The sequence below is a fragment of the Drosophila navojoa genome, chromosome X (assembly GCF_054131105.1).
Source record: "Drosophila navojoa isolate 15081-1374.11 chromosome X, UAZ_NAV_1.0, whole genome shotgun sequence".
Lineage (NCBI taxonomy): Eukaryota > Metazoa > Arthropoda > Insecta > Diptera > Drosophilidae > Drosophila > Drosophila navojoa.
Window position 1 is genome coordinate 13,140,515 of NC_142895.1, and position 24,512 is coordinate 13,165,026.

At 41.4% G+C, this 24,512-nt stretch overlaps 1 protein-coding gene across 2 annotated transcripts; it reads right to left on the bottom strand.

Annotated features, from left to right (window-relative positions):
* Nucleotides 1-1,139: 1,139 nt before the first annotated feature.
* dy (transmembrane protein dusky) lies at nt 1,140-13,752 on the bottom strand. 2 transcript variants are annotated; one of them, XM_089263984.1, is made up of 5 exons: nt 12,892-13,752; nt 12,441-12,733; nt 9,396-9,763; nt 4,063-4,408; nt 1,140-4,004 (listed from the first exon to the last, which is right to left on the bottom strand). In XM_089263984.1, exons 3-5 carry the CDS (start codon nt 9,585-9,587, stop codon nt 2,404-2,406), a joined length of 2,139 nt encoding a protein of 712 aa, XP_089120110.1. In that variant the 5' UTR covers nt 9,588-9,763; nt 12,441-12,733; nt 12,892-13,752; the 3' UTR covers nt 1,140-2,403. The 2 variants fall into 2 exon arrangements, with proteins under 2 accessions (XP_089120110.1, XP_089120108.1); XM_089263982.1 differs by having other exon boundaries at nt 12,441-13,752.
* Between the last annotated feature and the right edge of the window lie 10,760 nt (nt 13,753-24,512).

A 24,512-nucleotide genomic window follows, 5' to 3' on the forward strand; every position in this document is an offset into this window, starting at 1 on the left:
AACGGCTAGAAAATTATTATTAGATAAATGGAATAAAAAAAAAAACTATAAAAAAATCAATAAATAAAAAATAAAAAAATATATATAATAAAAAAAAACAACAACAAAGTAAATCGGTTGTCAAGGCCAAATAATTTATACAATCTTCATTATAAAACGAAATTTTTTTTATTAATGCTCGTAAAGCTAAAGAGATGAACAGAGAAAACTCGGAAAATTGTAATGAACTAAAGGCAAAAATATAATAAATTGTAGTTAAGATTAAATATACTATAAATATGATAAGTCCTGGCGTGTTTTTCATTCCTTTTTTGCAGCTGGAGGTGAATAATAAATATTGCAGATCGTTGATAAGAATCCTCATATCGGAAAATCTGTCTAGCTTCTATAATTGTGATTTTGTTTATATATTTTGGATACTAGCTCTAAATCCAGACGCATTTCCCTGTCTAGTTTCTTGTGTATTCATAAAAGATGTTTTGAATTATGGGAATATCAGTTCTTCGAGCGCTTCAGGGCGCTTCAGGGCCATAGCGACTTGAGCACTTTCACTTGTTTCCATCTGGCATTAGCGGACTATCAAATACCCATCAATTTATCTATCTTCCAGCAGATATAGAGCTGAAACAGATATGCATACTTACACTTAACGCATTTTACTAAATTGTTTAATAAAATCAATAAGTTTACATCTGGGTGAATCGGTCCACTCTCCACGCTCTCTATTTAATGTGAAGTTTATTCAGGTTTCGACTGACTCGCTTTGGCACTTACCAGAAATACTAGGGGGAATGCGATCTGTGTGTTTCAACATTTTTATTGGCCCTTCAAAGTTTCGATGCATTTGAAATATTTGGAAATGCTTGTGAAACTTTCATTTGTGAGCGAGATAAGATCTGGTGAAAGACTGTTGCTGCAAGCGAGAGAGAGAGAGAGAGGGAGAGGGCGTAGGTATACCAAAATCGCTAATTAAGCTGGAGAATTAAATTTAATAGAGCAAGTTTTGTTTTCTTCTGTGTTTTATATTTGAATATATTAGCACAAATTTTAGCTCAAAGTATAACCAAAAATCTCTGGACTCTACTTTCTCAAACTGGAACATATAAAAATACAAATTTAAAGAAATTTTCCAAGTCGTATTTTTTTTTTTTTTTATAATTGTCGTTTATTGGTCTTGCTCGTATATAGATGCAAAGCTGTATTTGTAATTCGTACATGTCGTAAGTAAGTAAATAGATATGAATTGATATGAAGGTTAGGTAAGTGCTCGTACACTCGGGCATTTGTGTTATTCATCTAAGGAATTCGATTAGATTTGTAATATATATATTTGTTTTTATTATCATTTTTTTTGTTTTGTTTTGTTATTGATGATTTACTGAACATTTCTGTTAGCTTAGTTTCCTTCTCTACAATTAAAGTAAAAGTAAACAAAAAAAAAAAAAAAAAAAAAAAAATACTCATCGTAAACAAATTGAATGTTGGATGTGGGTGACAACTAGATGGTACGATAAATCCATAGATAAATCAATAAATAAATTCAATAAATAATTCAATAAATAAGTATATAAATATAAATATATTTTAAATTAACAAGATGCAATCAAGGTTCGAAGGATCGACGGATCGATGGATCTATGGAGTCAAAAAATCGAATCAAGTTCGGAGCTTAGACTAAGTTTAAAGCACTTAAAATATTTAGTGACTAATTGAAATACACACACACACACACATGCACGTGTGTACGTGCCTACGTGTGTGTGTGTGTGTGTATATATAGGTATAAGCATATTGTAAGCATAAATGTTAAGAATAGTCCTAGAGAGAGTATGCTAATGTTAAAGTTAACAGCGCGCTTAACAGCTACTGTTAACTGTAAACGAAACAAGCTCAGACAGTACAGCAAGAGAGAGAGAGAGAGAGAGAGAGAGAGAGAGAGAGAGAGAGAGAGAGAGAGAGAGAGAGAGAGAGAGAGAGAGAGAGACAGAGAGAGTGAGGAAGGGAGAGAGAGAGCGTTGCCAGATTGGGCATAAATATTTGAACTGTGAGCATTGGCTTAGCACCGATTTAAAATAGAACCTAGGCTTAAACTAGAGCATATATTTTAAATTGTGTTAAATCTGATTTTTTGTTTTTTTTTTCTTTTTCAATTGACCGACCACCAACAGAGAGTGAGAGAGAGAGAGAAAGGGAGGGAGGGAGGTAGAAAGCCTAAGCAAGTTGTAGAAACAGATAGAGAGTGAGACAGATAGAGAGAGAGAGAGATAGAGAGAGAGAGAGACAACTGGGCAGAGGCATTATGTAATTATTAGACAATTAGCTAATTCCATGGCCTAAACTAGTGCAATCTGAAATGCTTTTGGGGTATTACGTGGGCGTGTCTGTGAATGGGACGCGTTGCGCTCATGATAGCGATCGCTTCTTGGAGAGCGTGCCCGCCAGCGCCTCGGGCGGCGTTGGCAGATGGATGACGGGCAGTGGGCCGGCGGCGAGCTGGGGATTCGTGAAGGCGACGGCGCACTCCTTGGCCGCGAAGCTGGAGAAGGGTCGCAGTCGGACGTACAGCACGGCGGAGATTAGGCACGATGTCACCAGTATGCCCAGCAGCACGATCAGCGTTATGGCAAAGCCCGGCGTAGTCATGCATATGAGCCCCTCCTCGCGCAGCGGAAATACCATCGTCTGGGGCAGGGCGGTGCTGCTGTTGCTGCCGGCACCGGCAGCCGCCTGTTCGTCAATGGCAAAGGTCAGGTCGCCGGAGGACACCACCTTGATGATGCGATTGAGACCCACTTGCTCCGTGGAGTCGGCCACGGCGCGAGCACGCCGCTGGACGCGTCGCTCATCCCGCCGCTTGCCGATCGCGCTGGCCACATGATACGCATCGCCATGGAGCTGGGGCGGCGGGCCGTACTGGGACTCGGGCCCCACCTGCAGATGGTGAACGTCCTGGAGATTGGTCTCGGCACTGCACTGGTCCGGGCAATGGTAGCGACAGATCTGTATGGTGCACTGGAAGTGCACCTCCATCGAATCGGGAAACTTGAAGGCCTGGAAGTGGGCGTACGACAGCACCGAGGCGGAGGCGCCGAAGTTCTTGATCTTGGTGAAGCGCGACATCAGCTTGGGACGGGTGACACAGCCGCGCTGATCCACCAGCTGGATGGGCGCCCGCTTGCCATCGTGGGCCACACAGTTGCGCACCAGCATATCGAACTTGGAGTCGTCGTCCTTGATGGCCAACACCATGGTCATCGTTTGTCCGATTTTCACCAGACCGGACACTTCGGACGCCCAGGGGCCCTTGCCCACCTGGATTTGCATCCAGCAGCCGACATTGTCGCCAGCGAAATCGGCACGCACCACATCCAGCATGTCCACCGGGAAGGGTCGGAAGGTGACGCTCTTCTCGTACTGATCGTGCCAGGTGCAGCGCAGCTTGCGCGCCTGATCCCACACCTCCTGCACCTGCGGATCGTACTGGATGACAATGATGTTCTCGAAGTAGGTGCCGGCACCGGCGCTGCCGGCGGCATCGTGACCGTAGCCCTGATTGTAGTTGTCCGTGTTGCCGGCGGTGCCGCACTCGTGCAGTCCAATGTCGAAGCTGGCCGAGCTGCGGCCCAGACCGGAGGGCAGATGGACGCAGTTGATGTTGCTGTAGTGGCCCTTGGAGAAGACGATGCCATTGAAGGGCTTGTCGAATTGGACAAACACCTTCATGCCGTTCTTCTCGCACTTCACGTCCAGCGAGACGATCTTGGGCATGTCCTGGACGGGCGATGACCAGATCTCGTTGTTGCTGGAGGCGCCCACGCTCAGATCGGCCAGCGATGGCACCTGCTGCACCTGCACCTGTTGCACCTGCTGCTGCTGCGAGGGGGGCAGGGCCAGCGGTCGCTGCGGCGCCGGCGGCGGTGGTCCCTTATAGAACTGGGCGCCGGGCGGCGGTGGCGGTCCGAAGGGCTGGCCAAAGCTCATCGGGATGTTCTGATGATTGTTGCCTACGGAACGAAAGTGGATTTACGCTACAGCCAAATGGGAGTGCGGGCAACAACTTACTGCGGGCCGGGCCCAGGCCGAGGCTCAGGCTGAGTCCGGGTGGCGCCTGTGGCAGGCCATTGTGGGGGTAATGCACCTGCACCTTGGGCATGGAAACGGATTGCTGTTGCTGGAGTTGTTGCTGCTGCTGCTGCTGGAGTTGTTGCTGTTGCTGCTGCTGCTGTTGTTGCTGTTGCTGTTGTTGCTGTTGCTGCTGCTGCTGTTGCTGCTGCAATTCCTGTTCCGATTCGAGTGCCATTTGATCCACCTCATTGTCTTGCTCGTTCAGGCCAAGGCCCTCATCGTTGCCGCCGCCGCCAGCGATCGCCTTCACCACCTCGACCTCATCCGCGTGTATCAAGGCGAGCTGTGCAAAAACAAACAAACGAAAATGGGTCACAAGAGCACAAGAAGAAGAAGAAGAGGAGCAGTCGTAGTGGTAGTTGGAAAAAGAAGCAACAATGTTGCTTGCTTGCTTTAATGAGCTGCCACACAAACACACACACACACACACACACACACACATAGATACACATAGACATAGCCACTGAGAGTCTCGACAAGAATTTCAAGCAAGTACAATGGGAGCAGAGTCACATGTCGCATGCCAATTGCCAATTGGCAACTGTTGTTTGGCGAATGGCGGATGCGACTAGCGATTCAATTGCATAAGGAAAGCCAACAACAACAACAACAACAGCAACAACAACAGCGAGCAACAAAAGAAAACTTCGCCAAGTGTAACAAATTTCACTTTTTTTTGTTGCTGTTGTTGCTGTTGTTGTTGTTCCTCTTCTTTCTTCTTATTTAGCCATCTCCAGCGACCCAATTGGCCCGGCAAATCCGTCTTGGCCAAAAACGATGTCAAGGCTAGAAAACGGGAACCGGATGAGCCGAGCTCGCAATTTTCAAATACCTTAGCACAAAGCACAGCACGTAAGCCATCTGGGTCTCGCCGATTCGGCTCGAGTGCCGTTAATTACTCAGCGCGGATCAGTCGGAGACTCTGCTGGGGAGTCCATTCAGTATATAGGGCATTATTGCAGCGATATTATTCAGATTATTGCACCGCAATTCACACTAATGATGGCCCCAGACTGAGAGCTGAGGCCGGCAAATCTATTGAAAGCCATGTCGATTCGAGCTTAAGCAACTGAACTTGGGGATTAAGGCAAATCTTGGATGAGATGAATGATAGGAAACATCGGCGTTTGTTTAAACTAGCTTTAAGATTTTTAGGCAAATTTTGAATGGGTAATTTCAGACGAATTGGTTTTCTATTTAGATTCCACTGGCTTTACTTAGATTTTTATAGTTGTGTCTCTATTTTTTATAGATGTGCCTCTAAATTCGAAAACTTCTCAAGCCATTTTAAGAGCGATATGTACTTTATAAAGACATATAATGAATATTTTAAGATTTGCCAATTAAATTCGTACACTTGCAGAGTTAAAAAAAAATTATATCAAATCGAAAGTGGCTTTACAATTTTGTTAGAACTTTCTAAATTTATGTATTTTTTTAAATTGTGTCAATTTATTTTTGTTTTATACCCTGAACCCATTTAAAATTTTCTAAATTTTATTTTTCTTTTATAAACATTTAAAACAACAGTATTATAAATTTTTAGAATTAAAAAAATTAATTTTTTAGAATTTTCTGAATTTTAGATTTTTTATATTCATTCAGAAAATTTTTGTTTAATTCTTAGACTTTTATTTAGAGATTTTTTTTAAGTGTTCTTTTTTTGAGAGTATTAAAATTAAAGCTCCTCAAAAACTAAAAATTTCATGAAAATCACTTTCAAAATATAATATAAATTTCTCAAATTTAAATCTAAAATACTCTAAAGTTTTTACTCAATTTTGTATGCAATTAATCAAATATAATAAAAAAAACCTTTTCCTTAACTCTAAATTTATTTAAAATTTTCTAAATTTAAGCTAGCTTTGTAAATAAATTTAAAATGTGAGACTCTTCGAAAAAAAAAAAAAAAAAACAATGGGTTCAGGGTATAAAAACAAAAAAATAAATAAATAAATAAAATAAAGTTTTCAAAATTTCCCCTAGTTTTTTTCTAGAATTTTCCAAATGGAAGATAAAATTTCGTACATTATTTTGTCGCTCTATCAGATAGTGAAGTGAATTAATGCAGAGGCATTCAGAGATGGAGAAAGAGAGAGCAAGAGAGGGATAGAGATAGATAGACAGGTGGCAGACGAGACAGTCTATGTGGCCAGCTGCCAGCCCAGACCCAAGCATTTTCTTTGGTCCAAACTGTGCCGCGGGCCCAAAACAACTTTCACCCGGCTGCAGTCGCCGCCGCAGTCGCAGTCGCCGCAGTCGCAGTCGCCGCAGCCGCAGCAGCGAACAGCTTCCAATGGGGATGTCACATAATCAGCGCGACGTGGCATCCTGTGCCAATCCTGTTTAAGGTAGAAAGTGATGATGCCCATGCGGCAGACGACACACACACACACACACACTCGTACACTGAGATAAATTGGCAAACGAGTTCCCAAAACAAATTCTAAAAATATAAAAAAAAAAAACCCAAAAAAAAAGAAGATTTTTGCATGCCAAGTCCGCGGCTTGAACGTGATTTGGAGCACTCCATGGGCGATGGCTATGAATAACAAAGTGGAAGACCAGTGCTGGGTGTACCAAGGGGCGAGTCGGAGCGGGGCGTGACTAACATTTCGCTTTTACAGATTGTGAGATGCGCGTGAGCCGGTTCCGCAATGCGCTAGAACGATGCGCAGAGCCAGAGGCAGAGGCAGGCGGGGATGTATGTGAAAAGGGGTTGAGGGGAGGGGGGGAGCTGCTAGCGCCTGCGTTAATAGAAATGTGTGCCAAGTTTTCCATTTTGGCGACGGGCAATGCGCAAAATGCCCAACGACAACAACAACAACAACAACAAAGTCGTGAGCAGCTGCTGCTGCTGCTGCTGCTAATGCGACAGCTAATGATGCGGCAGCCGGAGCTGAAGACGGAACCAAAGCCAGAGCCAGTGCCAGAGCCAGTGCCAGAGCCAGTGCCAATACCGGCTGTTGTTGTTAATCTTGACCTCGACCAATGCTAAAATGTCGAGTTTTGCTGTCTGGCTCCGGGTTCGAATCGCAGTCTGGCAGAGCGAGAGAAAGTAAATGTGAAAAAGTCGCAGTCGGAGCAGCCGGAGCAGCTTCGCTCTGTCCAGAGTATGCGAAAATCTTTTGTCTTCTTTTTTTTTTTGGCAGCAGACAAAAACCTGGACAAGATCTGGCCGATGGTTCAAAGTTGAACGCAACGAGGCTGGGAAAATGAAAATGAAAATTGGGGAAGAAGAAAAACAAAAATCGAAACGAAAAGGAAGAGTTTTCCTTTGTTGGTGTTGTTGTTGTGGCAGCAGTCGTGCCAAAGGAAAGGGAAATCTGCTTGGAGTCCATGCCACAATTGTGTCATAGGCAGCGCGGAATGAGCGGAATGAAACACAGGGAATGTTAAATTTGGAGATGTGGTGCGGAGAAAACGGAGTGGGGGAATGAGGAACAGGGAATGAGGAATGGTCAATGGTCAGGGCGATGTGGGAGACTGGAATATGGGAAACGAGCAATGGAAGAAGGGGAAAGAAGGAACGGGAAGTGGAACAACTGAAGGTGGGAGAACGGAAACTGTGTGCGCTAGGAATAATGAATGAGGAATGAGAGAATGAGAAACGGGAAATGGGAAATGAGGCAAGTGGATTGTCGAACTAGGAATACGAAACAAAGAATAAGAAACGAGAAACTGAGAACTACGAATTATGAATTATGAATGAGGAACTAAGAAAGAGGAATGTGGAAAAATGTGCGAGACGAGAAGGGAATGCAATGACGAGAAGCAGCATACACTTAGGAACGATTAGGAATTATAAGTCAGAAAGGAAGCCAAGGAATGAGAAACTATTAGGGCAAATAAATAATGAAACACTAATGATAGGGAGCGACGAACAGCAAATTGGAAATGAGTAATGTGAAAGAGAGAGCAAAGGTACGAAATTGCGAGTTCAAAAAACAAAGAACTGAGGAACTAGACAAAGAGCTAGAAATAAAGCTAATAAGAAGTGAAAAATGGGAAGTGAGGAAGCAAATGGTGAAATAGACAAGATAAATGGGGAGTGTAAAGAAAACTGAACTAAAACGAAGAAAACGAATTATTGTCATCTTATATAGACATATCGTTTCATTTTGGTATCATGGAGAACTTATCATCTATAGCTTAATTTTCACAGCAAGATAAGTTGGACTATGTATATATATATATATATATATATATATATATATATATATGTATATATATATATATATATATATATATATATATATATATATATATATATATATATATATATATATATATATATATATACATATATATATATATACATATGTATGTATGTATATATATGTATGTATATAGACATACATATATGGAAGTATTTGTGGGACCAATAACTTTTTTGTATTTATAGAACATATAATAAAAAAAAATATTATTTTTATAAATAAATAGATAAGTCCTTTTTTCAAATTGTTATCTAAATGGTTCTAAAATGCAGCTGATATATATCTTAAGCCTCTTATCTCTTAGCTAGCAAGATCTATTGTAATCATAGTCTCTCTCTCTCTCTCTCTCTCTCTCTCTCTCTCTCTCTCTCTCTCTCTCTATCTCTCTCTCTCTCTCTCTCTCTTAGAGGTAATGTCGTAGACATTTCTGCTACCATAGAAATTGCAATAGTAGAATTAATACTTATAATATCTAATATTTATCTATCTAATATCTATAATTTAATATAACAATAGAGTAGTTTTCTCTGAGGTGTAAAAAGCGGATCAATTGAAGGCAATGTCAAGTATGATCTATATATGTATATATTATTGATCAACATATCTATGTTTTCTAAGCTCACAATGCTGTCTACATCCCCGTAATAACTGCCTACTATATCGATCCATTAGCTCGATTGTCTGTTGGTAGAGCTAGGCATTTTATCTAAATCCCAATCGGATTACTAGATCATAGATAGGTCGTAAGCTCGTCTTCTGCCTTGGCTATCTTTAGATCTTTGCAGCTAGTTTGAAGCCTGTTAAGTTGCGAATCTCTTTCACTTTACACACAGATGCCGCTGATCGATAATTATCGAAATTGCAAATTGTTGTTGCTGTTGTTGTTGTTATTTGGTTTTAATAGATTTAAATGATGTGTGTGTGTGTGTGTGTGTGTGCATGTGTGCTTATGTGTTTAGCAGTTGAAAAGAAGCTTATGTTGTTGTTGTTCGTTATTGTTGTTGTTATTGCTGTTGTTGTTCGTTCGTTATTGTTGTTGTTGTTGCTCACCTGCAGTGAAAGGAAGATGATAAGCGGCAGCCAAATCTTTTTGATCCCCAGACGTTGTCGACAGCTATGGCAGCGCATTTGTTGTTGTTGTTGTTGTTGTTGCTTTAGCTGTTGCTGTTGTTGTTGCATTAAGTTATTTGGCTGCTGCTGCTGCTGCTGTTGCTGCTGTGAGTGTTGCTGTTGTTGCTGCATGTTGTTGCTAGCTGGCACGTTGTTTATTATTGTTGTTTATTATTGTTGTTGCCTGTTGTTGTTGTTGTTGTTGTTGTTGTTGTTGTCGTTGTTTGTTGTTAATGTGCATCAAATTGCAATTAATACGTTAGTTTAGCTGTCATGTGCGCGCTCTTGGCTGTTGTCGCTGTCGCTGCCTGCAATATATTGTTGTTGGAAAGCAAATGAAATGAAATGAAATGTGACAAGCAGTTAGAAATATAGAAGCAGCAACAGCAGCAGCAGCAACAGCAGCAGCAGCAGACACAGCGGCAACAGTTGCTGAAACACTAGAAAGTGTTTACTTGCTTGCTTTTCACATGTTGCTCTTGGGTGTATGTTGCTGCTGTCGGTGTGTGTGTGTGTATTGGTGTTGCTGTTGTTGTTGTTGCTAGCATCATTATTTGATTATTGGCATTTTCGCTTTCAGCTGAGGCTTTGTCTGTTAATTATCAATTTATTGCTGGAAATGCCGCCGCTTGACTGATTGACTGATTGACTGTTTGATTGACTGATTGACTGTTTGATTGACTGATTCGTTTGATTGATTTGACATTTATTCAGCGATTCACATCGATTTCTCCACCGACTACGCCACGCCCTCCCCCATCTCCCACTCTCACTGACAACAGCTACTCAGTGACCAATTGCCCAGCTGCCCAGCTGCCACGCCCTTTCAATTGTGCATTGGGCAAACGAATTGAAAAACAAAAAAGACAAAAAGACAACAATCAAAATACATTAAACAGCGACAAGTGACAGCGACAGGCTGCAAGCTGAGACACAAGAAGAAGCATCAGCAGCCGCAGCTCTTCTTCTTCTACTACATAATTTTTTTTTGTTTTTGTTTTTGTCTTTCGTTTTAATGACAACTTATTCACCTGGTCAGGTGGCTTGCTGGAGGTGAAATGTGTTAATAATGTGTTCCATCAGCCAAGTGGGTCAACGTCAACAGGCCCAAGACAAATACGAGTCGAGCAATTAGAAAACTCAAGACGGACAAACTGCAAAACTCGAAACTGAAGAGTCTAGAGTGAGGACTGAAGATTGAAGATGGGAGACGGAAGACTGAAGACTGCAGACTGCAGACTGAAGACAGGCTACTTTCAGTAGACCAGAAATAAGTGGCAGGCTGTCCAAGTGAAAGAGAAAGAGGGAGGAGCAGAGAGAGAGAGAGAGAGGGCGACAGAGAGAGTGGGAGAGAGAGAGAGAGAGAGAGTGAGTCTAGGGCCATAGAGATAAACATAACCATATAGCATCCAATGAAATAATCAACTTGGCTTAGAGAGAGATCTTTTTTTTGGATAAACCACTAAGTACCCTGATCATATATCATACTCATATCACATAGCTATCATGTATATCATTCAATGTTTCACCAACAGCGAAATTCTCTTCAATCTCAAAATTTGTTATCTCTTATGGCTCTATCTCAGGCAATATATGATTATTATCTTTTATCTATGTATTTCTGATGTCTCGAAATCATTCAGTGCATTTTATATGCATGTATATAAGCAAAATATTTTGGATGCTAGCATATCATGAGCTATAAGATCTAAATTGAACTGTTGTTAGATGCCTTAAGTACAATTTTGGAGAACAACATATATATAATTCCTAAGTATATATGATATAGCATATATTCATATAGTATATATACACTACATTCTAACATTATCTATAAAACAAATCATGATTTAAGATCAAACTGTTCTAAATTTAAGCGTAAATAGTTTTGGAAACAACTTGTTATGTAGGACTATCTTGTATCTGAACTAACTGAAATTTATTCTTTATAAATACGGCATTTATGAAAAACCATATATTCTAAAGTCCTTGAAATTATACATAGGCATTAAAAAAATATATATCATTGTTAAGAAATCAGTTGGGTTATCAAAACCTTTGGGCATTCAAATGATATATAACGATATGAGACTGATACATATACATATATGTACGTTTATATATGGGAAGAAGAAGAAAAAAAGAATTAAAAGCCGTTGTGAATTTTCGCTTTTAAAAAGTTACATAAATATGTATTCAAATCGCATTATAGATAAGATCCCATATATTATTCTGTTGATTTGAAAGATTTCGACAATATTTCGCTTATGATTATGAAACATTTTGAGCTTGGCACGTGATATAATGGGATTTACAGCATTCTGGTAACTAAACGTAGCAATTAGGGCATTAAGAAAATTAGTTAGATCAAAAAGGTAAAGAAGAAGCAATCATTTGATGCCTATAAAGACATCAATATCAAATCTATATACTCAATAGTCCTGTAGTCCCGTAAATCCTGTGTGCCATAATTTATATTTTCATATAAATATCTCTAGTCAATCACGATCTAACATATAATTTTTCAGCTAGAACATGTTTCCTCTTATTGATTGATGATTGATAAAAATGATTGTTAGCTTGTTTGCTAAATTCATTGATAGATTGATGAATTGAATGACTGATTGATTGCTATACGCTAGTATCAAGACATTATCCTAACCAGGACTAGCTGCATGCTTGGTGGGCATTAAAATGGAGTGCGGGTGCAGTTGATCAATCAACGTCAATCTCTGACAACTTCAATCAACCATCGAAACTTTAGCGCTTCAATTTTGATACAGCTTAAACGAACGTTCAAAGGACAAGAGAGCATGACACGAAGTGATCAATGCTGAGTGAGTTCATCAATCAAATTGATTGAGCCTACAAATTTCTGACTGAAGCTCAGCTGTATAGCAACAAGTGTTTAAGTGTGTGTGTGTGTGTGTGTGTGTGTTTGAGTGTGTGTTTGAGTGTGTGTGTGTGTGTGTGCACAACCCTTACCTACGCCTTGGACCAATTCCAAGAGCTGAGCAATTCCAATTTTGATGCAATGCCGAACAACAGGATGTGCTCGATGCGACTTTCGAAAGCAGTTGCTGTTGCTGCTGTTGCTGTTGCTGCTGTTGCTATTGTTGCAGTTGCTGTTGTTGTTGCTGTGGCTGCTGCTGCTGCTGGCAGTTGCAGTTGCACTTATTGTTGTTGTCAATGCCGCAAATTGCCTCAAATTGAAGCACTTATTGTTGCTGTTGTTGCTGTTGTTGTTGCAGTTCGACTAGCACGCGGACAATCAACAACTGTTGCAGGCGCGCGAAACACACAATTCAAACAAAAAAAAAGTCTAACAAAAAGAGTCAACAGAAAAAAAAAAAGTGTGGAAATTATTTAACAAACAAAACAAAAACAAGGATACGCGCGCTTTGGCACACACACGCACAAACACACACACACATACACAGAGGAGCACAGGAGTGTTGTTGTTGCTGCTTCTTTTTGTTTGTTTGAAAAAAAAAAAAAATGTTGCACTTGGCCAAAACAAATACAAATTTATTGTTGTTGGCTTTCGTTTTGTTTTTCGTATTTTTGTTGTTGTTTATTTTTTTTCAATAACAATTTGTGTGTTTTTTTTTTAATTTCTTGTTGTTTTTTTTTTTTCAGTTTAGTGAATATTGGCTGTGTCTGCTGCAGCGGTTGGCGGCAAGCGTTGTGGTTGAAAACGCGTCTGGTTCGCGCCGTGGTTAAGCGCCGAATGCTGCATCCACCTGCTTTCTCGCAGCGAAACACTTCGCATGCGCAACGGCGACGACAACCACGAGCCAAGCAGCGCAGCGAGCAGCGAGCTGTTGCTGTTGTTGTTGTTGTTGCTGTTGTAGTCGTTGCTGCTGCCGTTGTAGGTATTGCTGTAGGTATTGATGTTGCTGCTGCTGCTATTGTTGTTGCTGCTGCTGTTGCTGCTGCTGCTGCTGCTGTTGCTGCTGCCGTTGTTGATGGCGAAATTTCTTCTTTTCATTGATAGACAGCAGCAAAAAGTCAGATACTGAGACACGAATACAAATACGGTGTTGCGGTATCGGTATCGGTATCGCTATCGGTATCGGCTTAGCCGGCTGTTGCAGCAATTGTTGCTGCTGCTGCTGCTGCTGCTGCGGCTGCTGCTGCTGTTGCTCGTGGCATGCGTTTGTTGTCAGCGCTGATCGGTTTCCCCATTCGTCTGTTTGTTTATACCGGGCAGACGGGGCAACTTTCAGTTGCAGACGCATCGCACTGGACAAGTCCTAAAAAACTGTTTGCACTTTCTATGCACCGCACCAGCAGCCGCACCACCAACATCACACACAATTGCCGTTGCCGTTGCAGTTGCAATTGCAGATGCTTGTGGGCGCACCAAACGCCCTTCTGGGTGGCTATTGGTCAGTTGTTGTTGTTGTTGTTGTTTTTTTTGTTATCCATTGCTCCGATTGTTACTACTGTTGCTGTTGCTGTTGCTTGGGCGGCACCGCTGACTGCCCTAATAGCAGCAACATTATCTGCTGCTGCTGCTGCTGTTGGTTTTTTTGTTAGTTATGCTGCTGAAATGCTTAATCGATTGTTCCACTTTTCCGTGAAATATTTGCGCATTTGATTTACTTTGGCTCTGTGCACTTCACCAGCCTCAATTGCCGTCGTCCAGTCTTCACTGTACTTGCTCCGCTTGCGTATGAATCGATGTGTCGCACAGTGGTGCCACATGAAGTGAGCGGCACCAGAAACTGATGTGAAATAATTGATTGATTGATTGATAGTCGTGCTTGCTAAGTAACTGATGGGTATATCTGGGCTCTGATTGATCGTGATTGATTGATGACGTTTTCAATGAACGTATGTACAACGAACTATTTGATTGACTCAGTCAATGATGTAGTGGATTGGATTGACCAACTGACTGAGTGCGGCAATCCGAGATTGATTGACCGATTGAGTTACGTAACTGATTTGGCTATTGATTGACCGATTGACTTGTTAGCTGAATGCTTTACCAATAAACTGTCGAATTTGTGTGATTGACCGACAAATCGATTAATTGATTGGTTAGTTGATTGACCACTTGATTGATGGACTAGGGGAATGACGAAATAAATGTGTCAATCATTTGATTTCATGTTGATTGATGATAATTTGATTGATTGATGGACAGTACGGCTTATACAACAATTGATTGATGATGTGACTGATAAATTGCTTGATTGACTGACTGATTGAGTGGATTATTGATTGACTGATTGATGGACAGGACGAAATGATTTGATTGACTGACTGGCAATTGACAAACTGATTGAATGATCGAATGATTGATTGACTGACTGATTGATCATCTGAATGGTAGACTAATTGAATGAATAATAATCTAATCTAATTACTCATAAATAGTCTTTATCAATTGCTAGTGTAATTATTCATTGATTGATTGATCAAGGCATAGTTCAATCAAGAACATATTAAGCACCTTTTGTATTTTTATATATTTAGCTAAATACAATATTGAGACACTGTAGATGGAAGTAATATTGAAGACAAGTCTGATGAAAATTGTGATAAAATCTATGAGTTTTGTAATAGACAGATTTTGGAACAAATTACACTTTTATTTACTTAATGTAATTCAAAAACCTTTAGCATAGATCATAATATGGGCAGAGCTAGTCGCGGCTGTAAACCCGGACCCGCATCAATTGAAGCGTTGCGGAGCTTAGCTACTGAGGATGACCAGATTCATTATGCCTATGTATGTGTGTGTGTGTGAGTGTGACATGTGTGTGTTTATGTGTCTTCATGTGCGCTGCCTGAATCAGTGTTCAGCAGCGATTTCATCGCCATTTCAAGCCAAGCTGGCAGCTTCTTCTCCGCCTCCTGCTCCACAGCTGCCGGAGCTCATCGCCGATTCGATTCCTGTTTGCTAAATATGACCAAAAAATACTTGTCTCGAAATTGGAGTAATTTCATCGCAACCTGCTGGCCAACTGGCCAACTGGGGAGGTGGGACAGACAGACAGGCGGACAGACAGTGTTCGAGCTCGGACTGGCAGTTCGGTTCCGCCTGGAATTGGCAATTGGAGCCAGTCGCCACTCGCCGCTGCTGCTGCTGCTGCTGCTGCTGCTGCTGGGGCTGCTGTGGCTGGGGCTGGGGCTGGGGCATTGGCGACGTCCTCTTCGTCTATTGAGGCACATTAAGTAACACGCGGACGCGTCTGCCGCCTGGCTTCGAGTCGCGCCACAAAGTCTGCCAAATGTTGGACGCTCAATTATTTTGCTAGTTTTGCATGTCCAAGAGAGCCAACAGCCAACAGCCAACAGCCAACAGCCAACAGCCTAAAGATAAAGCTAAAGCAGAAGCAGAAGCCAACGTGCTTGCGCTCGTCTCATCATCGAAGGGGCAGCAGCCGCTGCAGTCGAGCGACAGAGCGCCAAAGGGCCTCAGAGTCTCGGTCAGCTTCGTTGCTGGGCGCACGCCGTACGCATCTTAACTAAATGCCCTCTCTCTCTACAACACCACCCCCCCCCCCCCTCTCTCTCTCTCTCTCTCTCTCTCTCTTTTCGGCCCCCCTTGCTGTGGCACTCTGCTCAGATGTCTTATTAAAAGTATCTTGTTACTTTCACCAGCCGCCGACTTGAATTGCGCTTCAATTTCACACACACTCAGTTGGCGAGAAAGAGACAGCAAGCACTTGGAGCGCTGTTGTCGGCCAGTTGACACTGACCAAATTTGGTAGCATGCCACATGCCGTACGCCGTAAGCCGTATGCCGTATGCCGATAGCTGAGAGCCGATAGGCCATAAACGATAGACGATAAACGATAGACGATACCTGATAGACGGTGGCTAATGGTCTATAGTCGATAGCTGATGGCCAATAGACGATATAGTCGATAGTTGCTAGACGATCGCCGATAGTCGATAGACGATTGCTGATAACCGATAGACGATAACTAATAACCGATAGACGATTGCTGATAGCCGATAGAAGATTGCTGATAGCCGATAGACGATAGCTGATAGCCGATAGACGATAGCTGATAACCGATAGACGATTGCTGATAGCCGATAGACGATAACTAATAACCGATAGACGATTGCTGATAGCCGATAGACGATTGCTGATAACCGATAGACGATTGCTGATAGCCGATAGATGATAGCCAATGGCCGATAGCCCAAAGCTGATAGCATCTTGCTATCACAGCAATACATCTAGATATTAACAAAGGACGGACGGAGTGTCAGGCGGATGGATTGACAGTCAAAAGTATTGACAGACGGACGGACAGGCAGACGGAGTAACTGTTGAGCCCAAAGTCGTTGCTCGGACTGAGTAACACGGTCTGAGAGTCGAATTCATACAGACGGAAAGATAAATAGGCCGATCGACAAATAGTCTGAGTGAAAGAGGAGGCAGATCGATAGGCAGACCGATAGGCAGATCGATAGGCAGACATAGACAGATAAGCGAGCGGACAAACGATAGACAAGCAGACGGAAATATACGCCTCAAACGGATTCAGTGTTGATTCCGATACAAATGCAGATATACACCTTATAGCAGCCGCCACGCCCCCTTCCGTCTGTTACATAAAGTCTAACATAGCCGCCGTACCCCAAAATAGAGTGTATCTGAAAACGAAAACGAAAAGCAAAAACTCTGTTGGAATACAATGATAAACGTGATGTTCATATTTTGTATTTTAGTTTTTCGGAGATTTATGCAGTTGGTCAGGGCGTCGGTTCGGGTGGAAACATTTGCATAGCTCACAGAGAGAGAGAGAGAGAGAGACACTTTTCGTATGTAGCCTCCCCCTCTACGCCCACCGATTGCAGCTGCTGCTGCTGCTGCTGCTGCTGCTGTGGCCCTGTGGTAAAGCCGTTGATGAGGCGATGAGCGCCCAGTTAAATCCTCTTTGCCACGCCAGGTTTCTAGCCAGCTATTTGGGTCGCTCTCACAATTTATTAGTTTAGTTTTCATTGCATTGACACTTCATCATCGAGTGGCTGTCGTTTGTCATCTGCCGCAAAACAGTTGCATGCGGTTGTTGTTGTTGCTGTTGTCGTTGTTTGTCGTTGTTTGTTGTTGTTTGTAGCTGCAAATAACCTTTTGGGCTGGCTGCAATCGGTCGCATGTGTCCATTATTGCCAGGTTACAAGGTGGCAACTGCGACTGCAACTGCAACTGCAGCCAAAGTGAAAACGACACAAAACAAGCAACAACAAATAACAACAAACAACAACAACAACAACAACGACAAAAAAAAGCCAAGAAACAGTAGCAACGGCTGCCATTAAGCAATGAGAAGACACTTATATATTTTTTAACCATTGCAGCTCGAGCGGAAGGTTAGCGAGGTAGTTGGGAGTCTTAGTCGAGACGGAGACGGAGACGGAGACGGAGACGTATTCGGAGTCGGAGTCGGAGTCGGAGTCGGAGATTGGCCCTTTTGGTGCAGTTGGCAGTGCGCAGTGCGACGGAAATGCAGTCAAAGAATTAGGTTAAAGCTGTTGTTGCCACCATTGTAAATACCCTGTAATTGGTCACAGGTCTGGGAAGACGAGCATGCCAGACTGTGGCGATCAAATAAAGACGTGTCTCAAAGGAAATTACTATATATCGCTTATGTCATTAGACTTGCTTTATCATATATATCCTTATCATCGGCTGATATTGCACGAATTCTAGTGATTGGATATTGATAATATCGATATTGCTAATGGCACTACTAATACTAATGCTAATGGTAATGCCAATGCAACTGTTGATGCGGATGCTAATAATATGAACTACTATGCTAATGCCAATACTAATGCTAATGCTAATGCTAATGGCAATAATAATACCAATAATAAGGGCTAATACTAATGCTAATGCTAATGCTAATGGCAATACTAATACCAATACTTAGGGCAATACTAATACTAATACTAATGGTAATGCTAATGCTAATGGCAATACAAATACCAATAATAATGGCTAATACTAATGCTAATGCCAATACTAATGCTAATGCTAATGGCAATACTAATACCAATACTTAGGGCAACACTAATACTAATGGTAATGCTAATGCTAATGGCAATACTAATACCAATAATAAGGGCTAATACTAATGCTAATGCAACTATTAATGCAAATGCTCATACTTATACTAATACTTATGCTAACAATATTAATTACTATGCTAATGCTAATTCTAATAGTAATGCCAATGCTAATGCCATTACTATTGCTAATGCTAACATTAATAATCACTATGCTAATGTTAATGTTAATACTTATACTAATGCTAATACTAATGCTAATGCTAATGCTAATACTAATACTATTGCTGGTGCTAATGCCAATACTATTGCTAATGCTAACATTAATAATCACTATGCTAATGCTAATCTTAATACCTATACTAATGCTATTGCTAATAATAATAATAACAATTATAATACTAAACGAATGATTATGCACATAGCCATGACAATGATAATGAGAATGCTTAATCTAAAGCTTATGCTTATGACAATGACTATGCTAATCCATAATGATGTCTACGATATCATGAGATTGCTAGCATCTACATATAATACTATGAAGTTCTTAGACTAGTTCAGTTTTCCCGAACCCAGGTCTGTTTCTGTATGTATTGTCAATTTTACAGGGTATCTGTGCGAGTGGCCACTGTTTGAGTGCTGCATTCTGACAGCTTGCTGTTCGCTGGTGTTTTAGTTGCTGTTGATATTTGCCCGCTTCGTTTCGTTTCGTTTCGCTTTTAAGTGTCGCCGGCATGCGTGGTAAAAGCTGAAGCTGCAACTGAAGCTGCAACTCATGCAACTCATCCCCAGCCGCAGCTAAGGCGGCTTAGAAAGCGGCTGCAATGCTCCAGCTCCAGCTCCAGCTTCAGCTCCAGCTCCAGCTGCAGCGCCAATTGCTGCTCCCTTTTGTCAGCACCATCCTTAGAATGGCCCTCGACAAGAGTCGACGGCATATGAGGCATGCCGCATGTGGCACTTGCTGTGCGATCAATTTCACTTTCTCAGCGACGGCAACGGCAATGGCAAGAGCCAAAAAACCAGGTCCAAACATTGAAAGTCAATTAGCTGCTGTCCAAAAAGATTCTTCGGCTGCTCCACTCTCCACAGAGAGATAGAGACAGTGAGAGGGGGCGACGCAGGGGACTGAGCTTAGGGAGTGGGCAGTGGTCCACTCATCAATTATGGCTTTTGTTATTGTTGTCATGCCTCAGTTTTGAAACGTTTTTTGTACATTTTTGTTCGTCTCTTTTTTTTTTTGTTTCTCGTTTTTTTTTTGGCAAACTGGGCGTGCGAACACAGGCACTCACCTATTCAGGCACACAGACAGACACACACACACACACACACAGACACAGACAGACACACACTTGTACAGGTACTCATGCGAATACTCCAACTGATACTCACTCGTCTTTGAGTTGACCGTTGAGAAGGCCTCGAGGCGCCACACTCGGCTTTGTGTACCTACATGTGTAGTACTTCTGCTTCTTCTTCAGCCTGATCTTCCTCTTCTGATCGGCTCTTTTCTCCTAATGTGTTTATTTTGATGGCTCTACCGATCGCAGATGAAAGTTAGCAAAACAAATATGCGACCCAGCTTGGTGGCCCAGAACATATCCTACAGCTAAACATATTCGGATATACTTAATGACTTATTTATACATTTTCGGATATACTTAATGACTTATTTATACATTTTCGGATATACTTAATGACTTATTTGTAAGTTAAAATTGATATAAAATTATAATAAACTTGGAGTAAAGTACTTGTTCTGCAACACGAGCAATCAAGATTTTCGGAGTCCGAATATAGAATACAAAGAAATCGAATTAGGGTCTCACAGGAATCGCATATGAAGGAGAAAATATATAGCTGCTGTCCAGCTAATTAAAGTCTTTATATAAAGTCTTTTATATATGAATAAACATAAGATTTTGGGCCAATCTAATTTTCCCTGAATTTGAAATTCAACCTATTTCATTTATAAGATCAGTCAATGCCAAGTTTTCTTATATATTGAGAAATAATCATAAACTTTTGGAGACTCAACAACATTTGTCCTAGTTCCAGTCCTTCATTGAAATTTATGTATAATAAATGACAGTTTCGGAGTTAACCCAAATTAAAAAAAAAAAAAAAAACGCTATTTCCTTTTATTTTTAGCTTCATTCAAAAACAACAATTTATATGAGCTCGAGCTCGCTTAACTTCCCAAAGTAACATATGTCCTGATTGCATTCGGAGTCAATCCGAATTAGCTTATTCATTTTTTTTTTTTATATATCACTCTGGGTAACAAAGCTGAACGTCTTACAGATCGAACAATCTTAATTTAACTCAATTTTATCCCATTAAAAAATTCGGAGTCTCTCCGAACTCCAACAGATCTTGTTTCGTAACATTTAGTTGCTTTATGTTTTCGATAACATAAGACTAAGGTGAAACAGTTAGACTTTTGGTAGCTTGTTGAGTAGGCTGTCATCAATCAATCAATCAATAAATATTCGGAGTTCGGAGTTAGCCCATTAAAGGTTTCACAATAATAATTTAGCAGCATGGCTTCATGTGAATGACAAATAATAGCAAATAAATTTTCACTGTGAGACGATATACCCCATTTGGGTTAAATGGATGCGGGGTATAAGAAGTATGAAAGAAAAAACACAAGTAACACACGCACTTTCCAAACGAAAACAAAATCGTAGATCAGCAAATAGCATCACGAAGTGAGGCGTTCGAAATGCTGCGCTAGACCGGGGCACCCATCCCAGCCCATCTAAAACGATACGCGATGACAGAGGGAGACGCCAGATAAAGAGAGAGAGAGTGAGAGAGAGAGAGAGAGAGCGACGTTGATTGTAAAGTATGCAAAGTGTTTGGGCAACGCATGCGCAAACAAATGAATGAAATGAAATGAAATGAAATGAAATCGACTCGTGTGCCGCTAGTTGTTTGTGGCAAGATGGATGGTGCAGCCGCAAGGGCACGCACGAGCAGCTGCCCGCGCATAACTTAAGCCTGCCCCACAGAGAGCGCTGCAGCCACAGCCAGAGCCAGAGCCATAACTCTTGGCCAACTAACTTTTGACTACAATGATTGATCAAAGACGAGCTGACACAGTTCCACAGCACTTGACTGCTCAAAAGTATTCGCATACAGATGAGCTGCTGCGCATGGCCGAGCACATGACGATTGCAGACAGAATTTCTGGTGCACGTCAGCTCCATGCCATACATCATGATGTATGCACATATATTGTGAGCTCAAAGCTGTTGAAAGTGACATCAGAAATTTATGTTGTCTACATGAAAACTTATTACACAGTTTATTATTAGTTTCATCAGTCCATACATCATGATGTATGCTAGTGAAATGACATAAATTACTTATAAAAAAAAGCTGGGTTGGTTCTTCTCTTTTATCTAATTTAGCTTTGTACATCATGTCGTATGATTTACGTCAGTCAATCAAAATGTATTATAGTCGTACATCATCATAAATCTATAATATTCTTATCAGAATTCAAGGACTGGCAAGCTAGATATGTATATGCTTCACTGAGGCATAATAGTCTTACATCATAATGTATGTCTTATAGATTATGGAATGAAAACAGGGGATAATTCAATGCAATAATGTGACAACAGCTTGTCCATCAATCAATAATTGATGAATTACTGTGTATACCATTGAACATGAATAGCATTATTATTCACAAGTCTTACATCATGATGTACGCATGTATGAATAAGCGTTAAGAGAGCTTAAGCCAACATCTTAATGGCTTTATGATTACGATGTCTCGATATGGGATAAACTCTATAGACTTGTGAATGGCACTGACTCTCAATGGAGACGAGCTCATCCAACTCCAACTCCAACTCGAACTCGAACTCGAACTCGAATACTATAAGAGCTAGATTACCGAAATTTGGTATGTGAATGGCTGGTGGAATGGCCGGCCGACTGCCTTTAGCCCACGCAGCAGAAGATATTTTCACTTTTTTCAATCTGAGCAGCGTCAATCGATAAAAAGAAATAAAAAAAAAAAATCAAATAAATAACGAATTGCAACCACAACGATGATTATTGGAGGCAGCAATTGTTGTATGCATTCCCAAGCCCCAAGCACTTCCAGTTGGCATTCTTCTCAGTCCAATTGGGCAACAGCAAAACTCGGAGAATGTTGATGAAACTGTTTTGGATGGCGCAGCTGCTGCTGCTGCTGGTGGTGCAGTGGTGCTGCTATGGTGTTTGTGCATTGAGCGATGTCCAGCCGCGACATTTGGCTTTGCGTTTGCCGCCTGCCAGCTGAGAAGAAAAAAGGCATCAATCAATTGCAAATAGAAAACAAAAATCTTCCAATCAGACGAATTGATCTTTGAATTGGTCTTGCTGCCGCCGCCGCTGCCGCTGCCGCCGTCGCTGCCTTCACCTGGGTGCGTACAGCGGCTGTGGCTGTGGCATGTTGCGCTTGCGGGTGGCCCCACCTGCCACAGCCAGAGGCTGTAACGCCGACAGCGATGCCAGCAGCGACTGCGACTGCGACTGCGACTGCGAGTGAGGATTTGGGTTTGGTGTTAGGAACGTGGCCCGGCCCGGCCCGGCCCGGCCCGGCTAGAGAAGAAAGTGTTAAGTCCAATTCCAAATATTCGCTGGTGAAATTTAAATCATTTTCAAATTTAATTACCGACAAATAAACGTTTGACATTCCAGACGAGCCGCCTGCCACCTGCTTGTCACCTGGGGGGCTTGTTGTTGTTGTTGTTGTTGTTGTTGTTGCTGCTGCTGCTGGTGTGAGCTGCTGGGCGTGCCGTTTGAGGCATTCCAGTGTAGAGCATCTCAACATCATTATCATTATCATTATCATCTGGCACCTCATAATGAGCATTGGCTCATTCTACGAATACGCACAACTTTTTCTCTTTTGTATTTTTGTTGTTGTTGCTGCTGCTGTTGCTGCTATTGTTGCTGTTGTTGTTGCTGTTGCTGTTGCTGCTGTAGTGATTGCTGTTGTCATTGCAGTCTTGTCCAAAAAAAAGAAAAAAAAAACGGTAATTTCAATGGCCAGCGCTTTTGCTTCATTAAGAAATCGGACCACAGTGCACAGTGGTGCAGAGCAAACAAACAATTAAATTTTATTAAACCCTCAATACAATTAAGATTATAAAATGCGATTTGAGACGATTACGAAATACGAGAAATAAAACGATGAATGGAAAGTGAAAAGAGGAAAACTTTTATATATACATGAATTATACATATATGCAAATATGCCATAGCGTATATACCAGACCTTATGCTAGACTATATACTTGGACTGTATACACAAACATACATATGTATGTACACAATACATATATACACATCTCATCTAGCCAGTTGAGTTTTCCGCTTTCACCCCAGAAATGGTTATTTAATTTGATATTTTATCAATTCGTATATTCAAACATATTCAACTGCCTGTCAAAGTTCAAATTAAGTTGACAAGCAGTTAAATGATCATTTCGCTTGCCGACTGACAGCATAAATTCGTGCCTGACCAGCTGGCAGCACTTAAATTTAAACCGCTTGCCAAATATATTTAACTGCATGGCAAATTTTAACAGCTAGCTTGAGCTAATCAATTTTAAACAAATTTTACGCCAGCTGCTAGCACCAGACTCTTAAAAAAATAAATAATAAAAAAAATTATAAGTCATCAACTCACTCTGATTTTCGCACAGTGTCATGTCACATGACGATCTATAGCTTGTAAACTGTAGAATGTCTGCCAGACAATCAGACAATCGAACAGTCATCTAGCCACCCACTGCTGGCCCCCTGCCCCATCCCGTTGGCCTGTTTTTCTGTCGGCACACTTCTTGCCATTGCAACAATGTTGCCACGCACTGTGAATCGAGTCGATGGGCTGTACACGCCCTTGGCATATGCGCCAATTGCCAGTAATTATACCCTGTACTTGCAATGGCAACATAAATACCAAATTACTATTGCTTGACTTTGATAATTAACTGCAAAACGGCA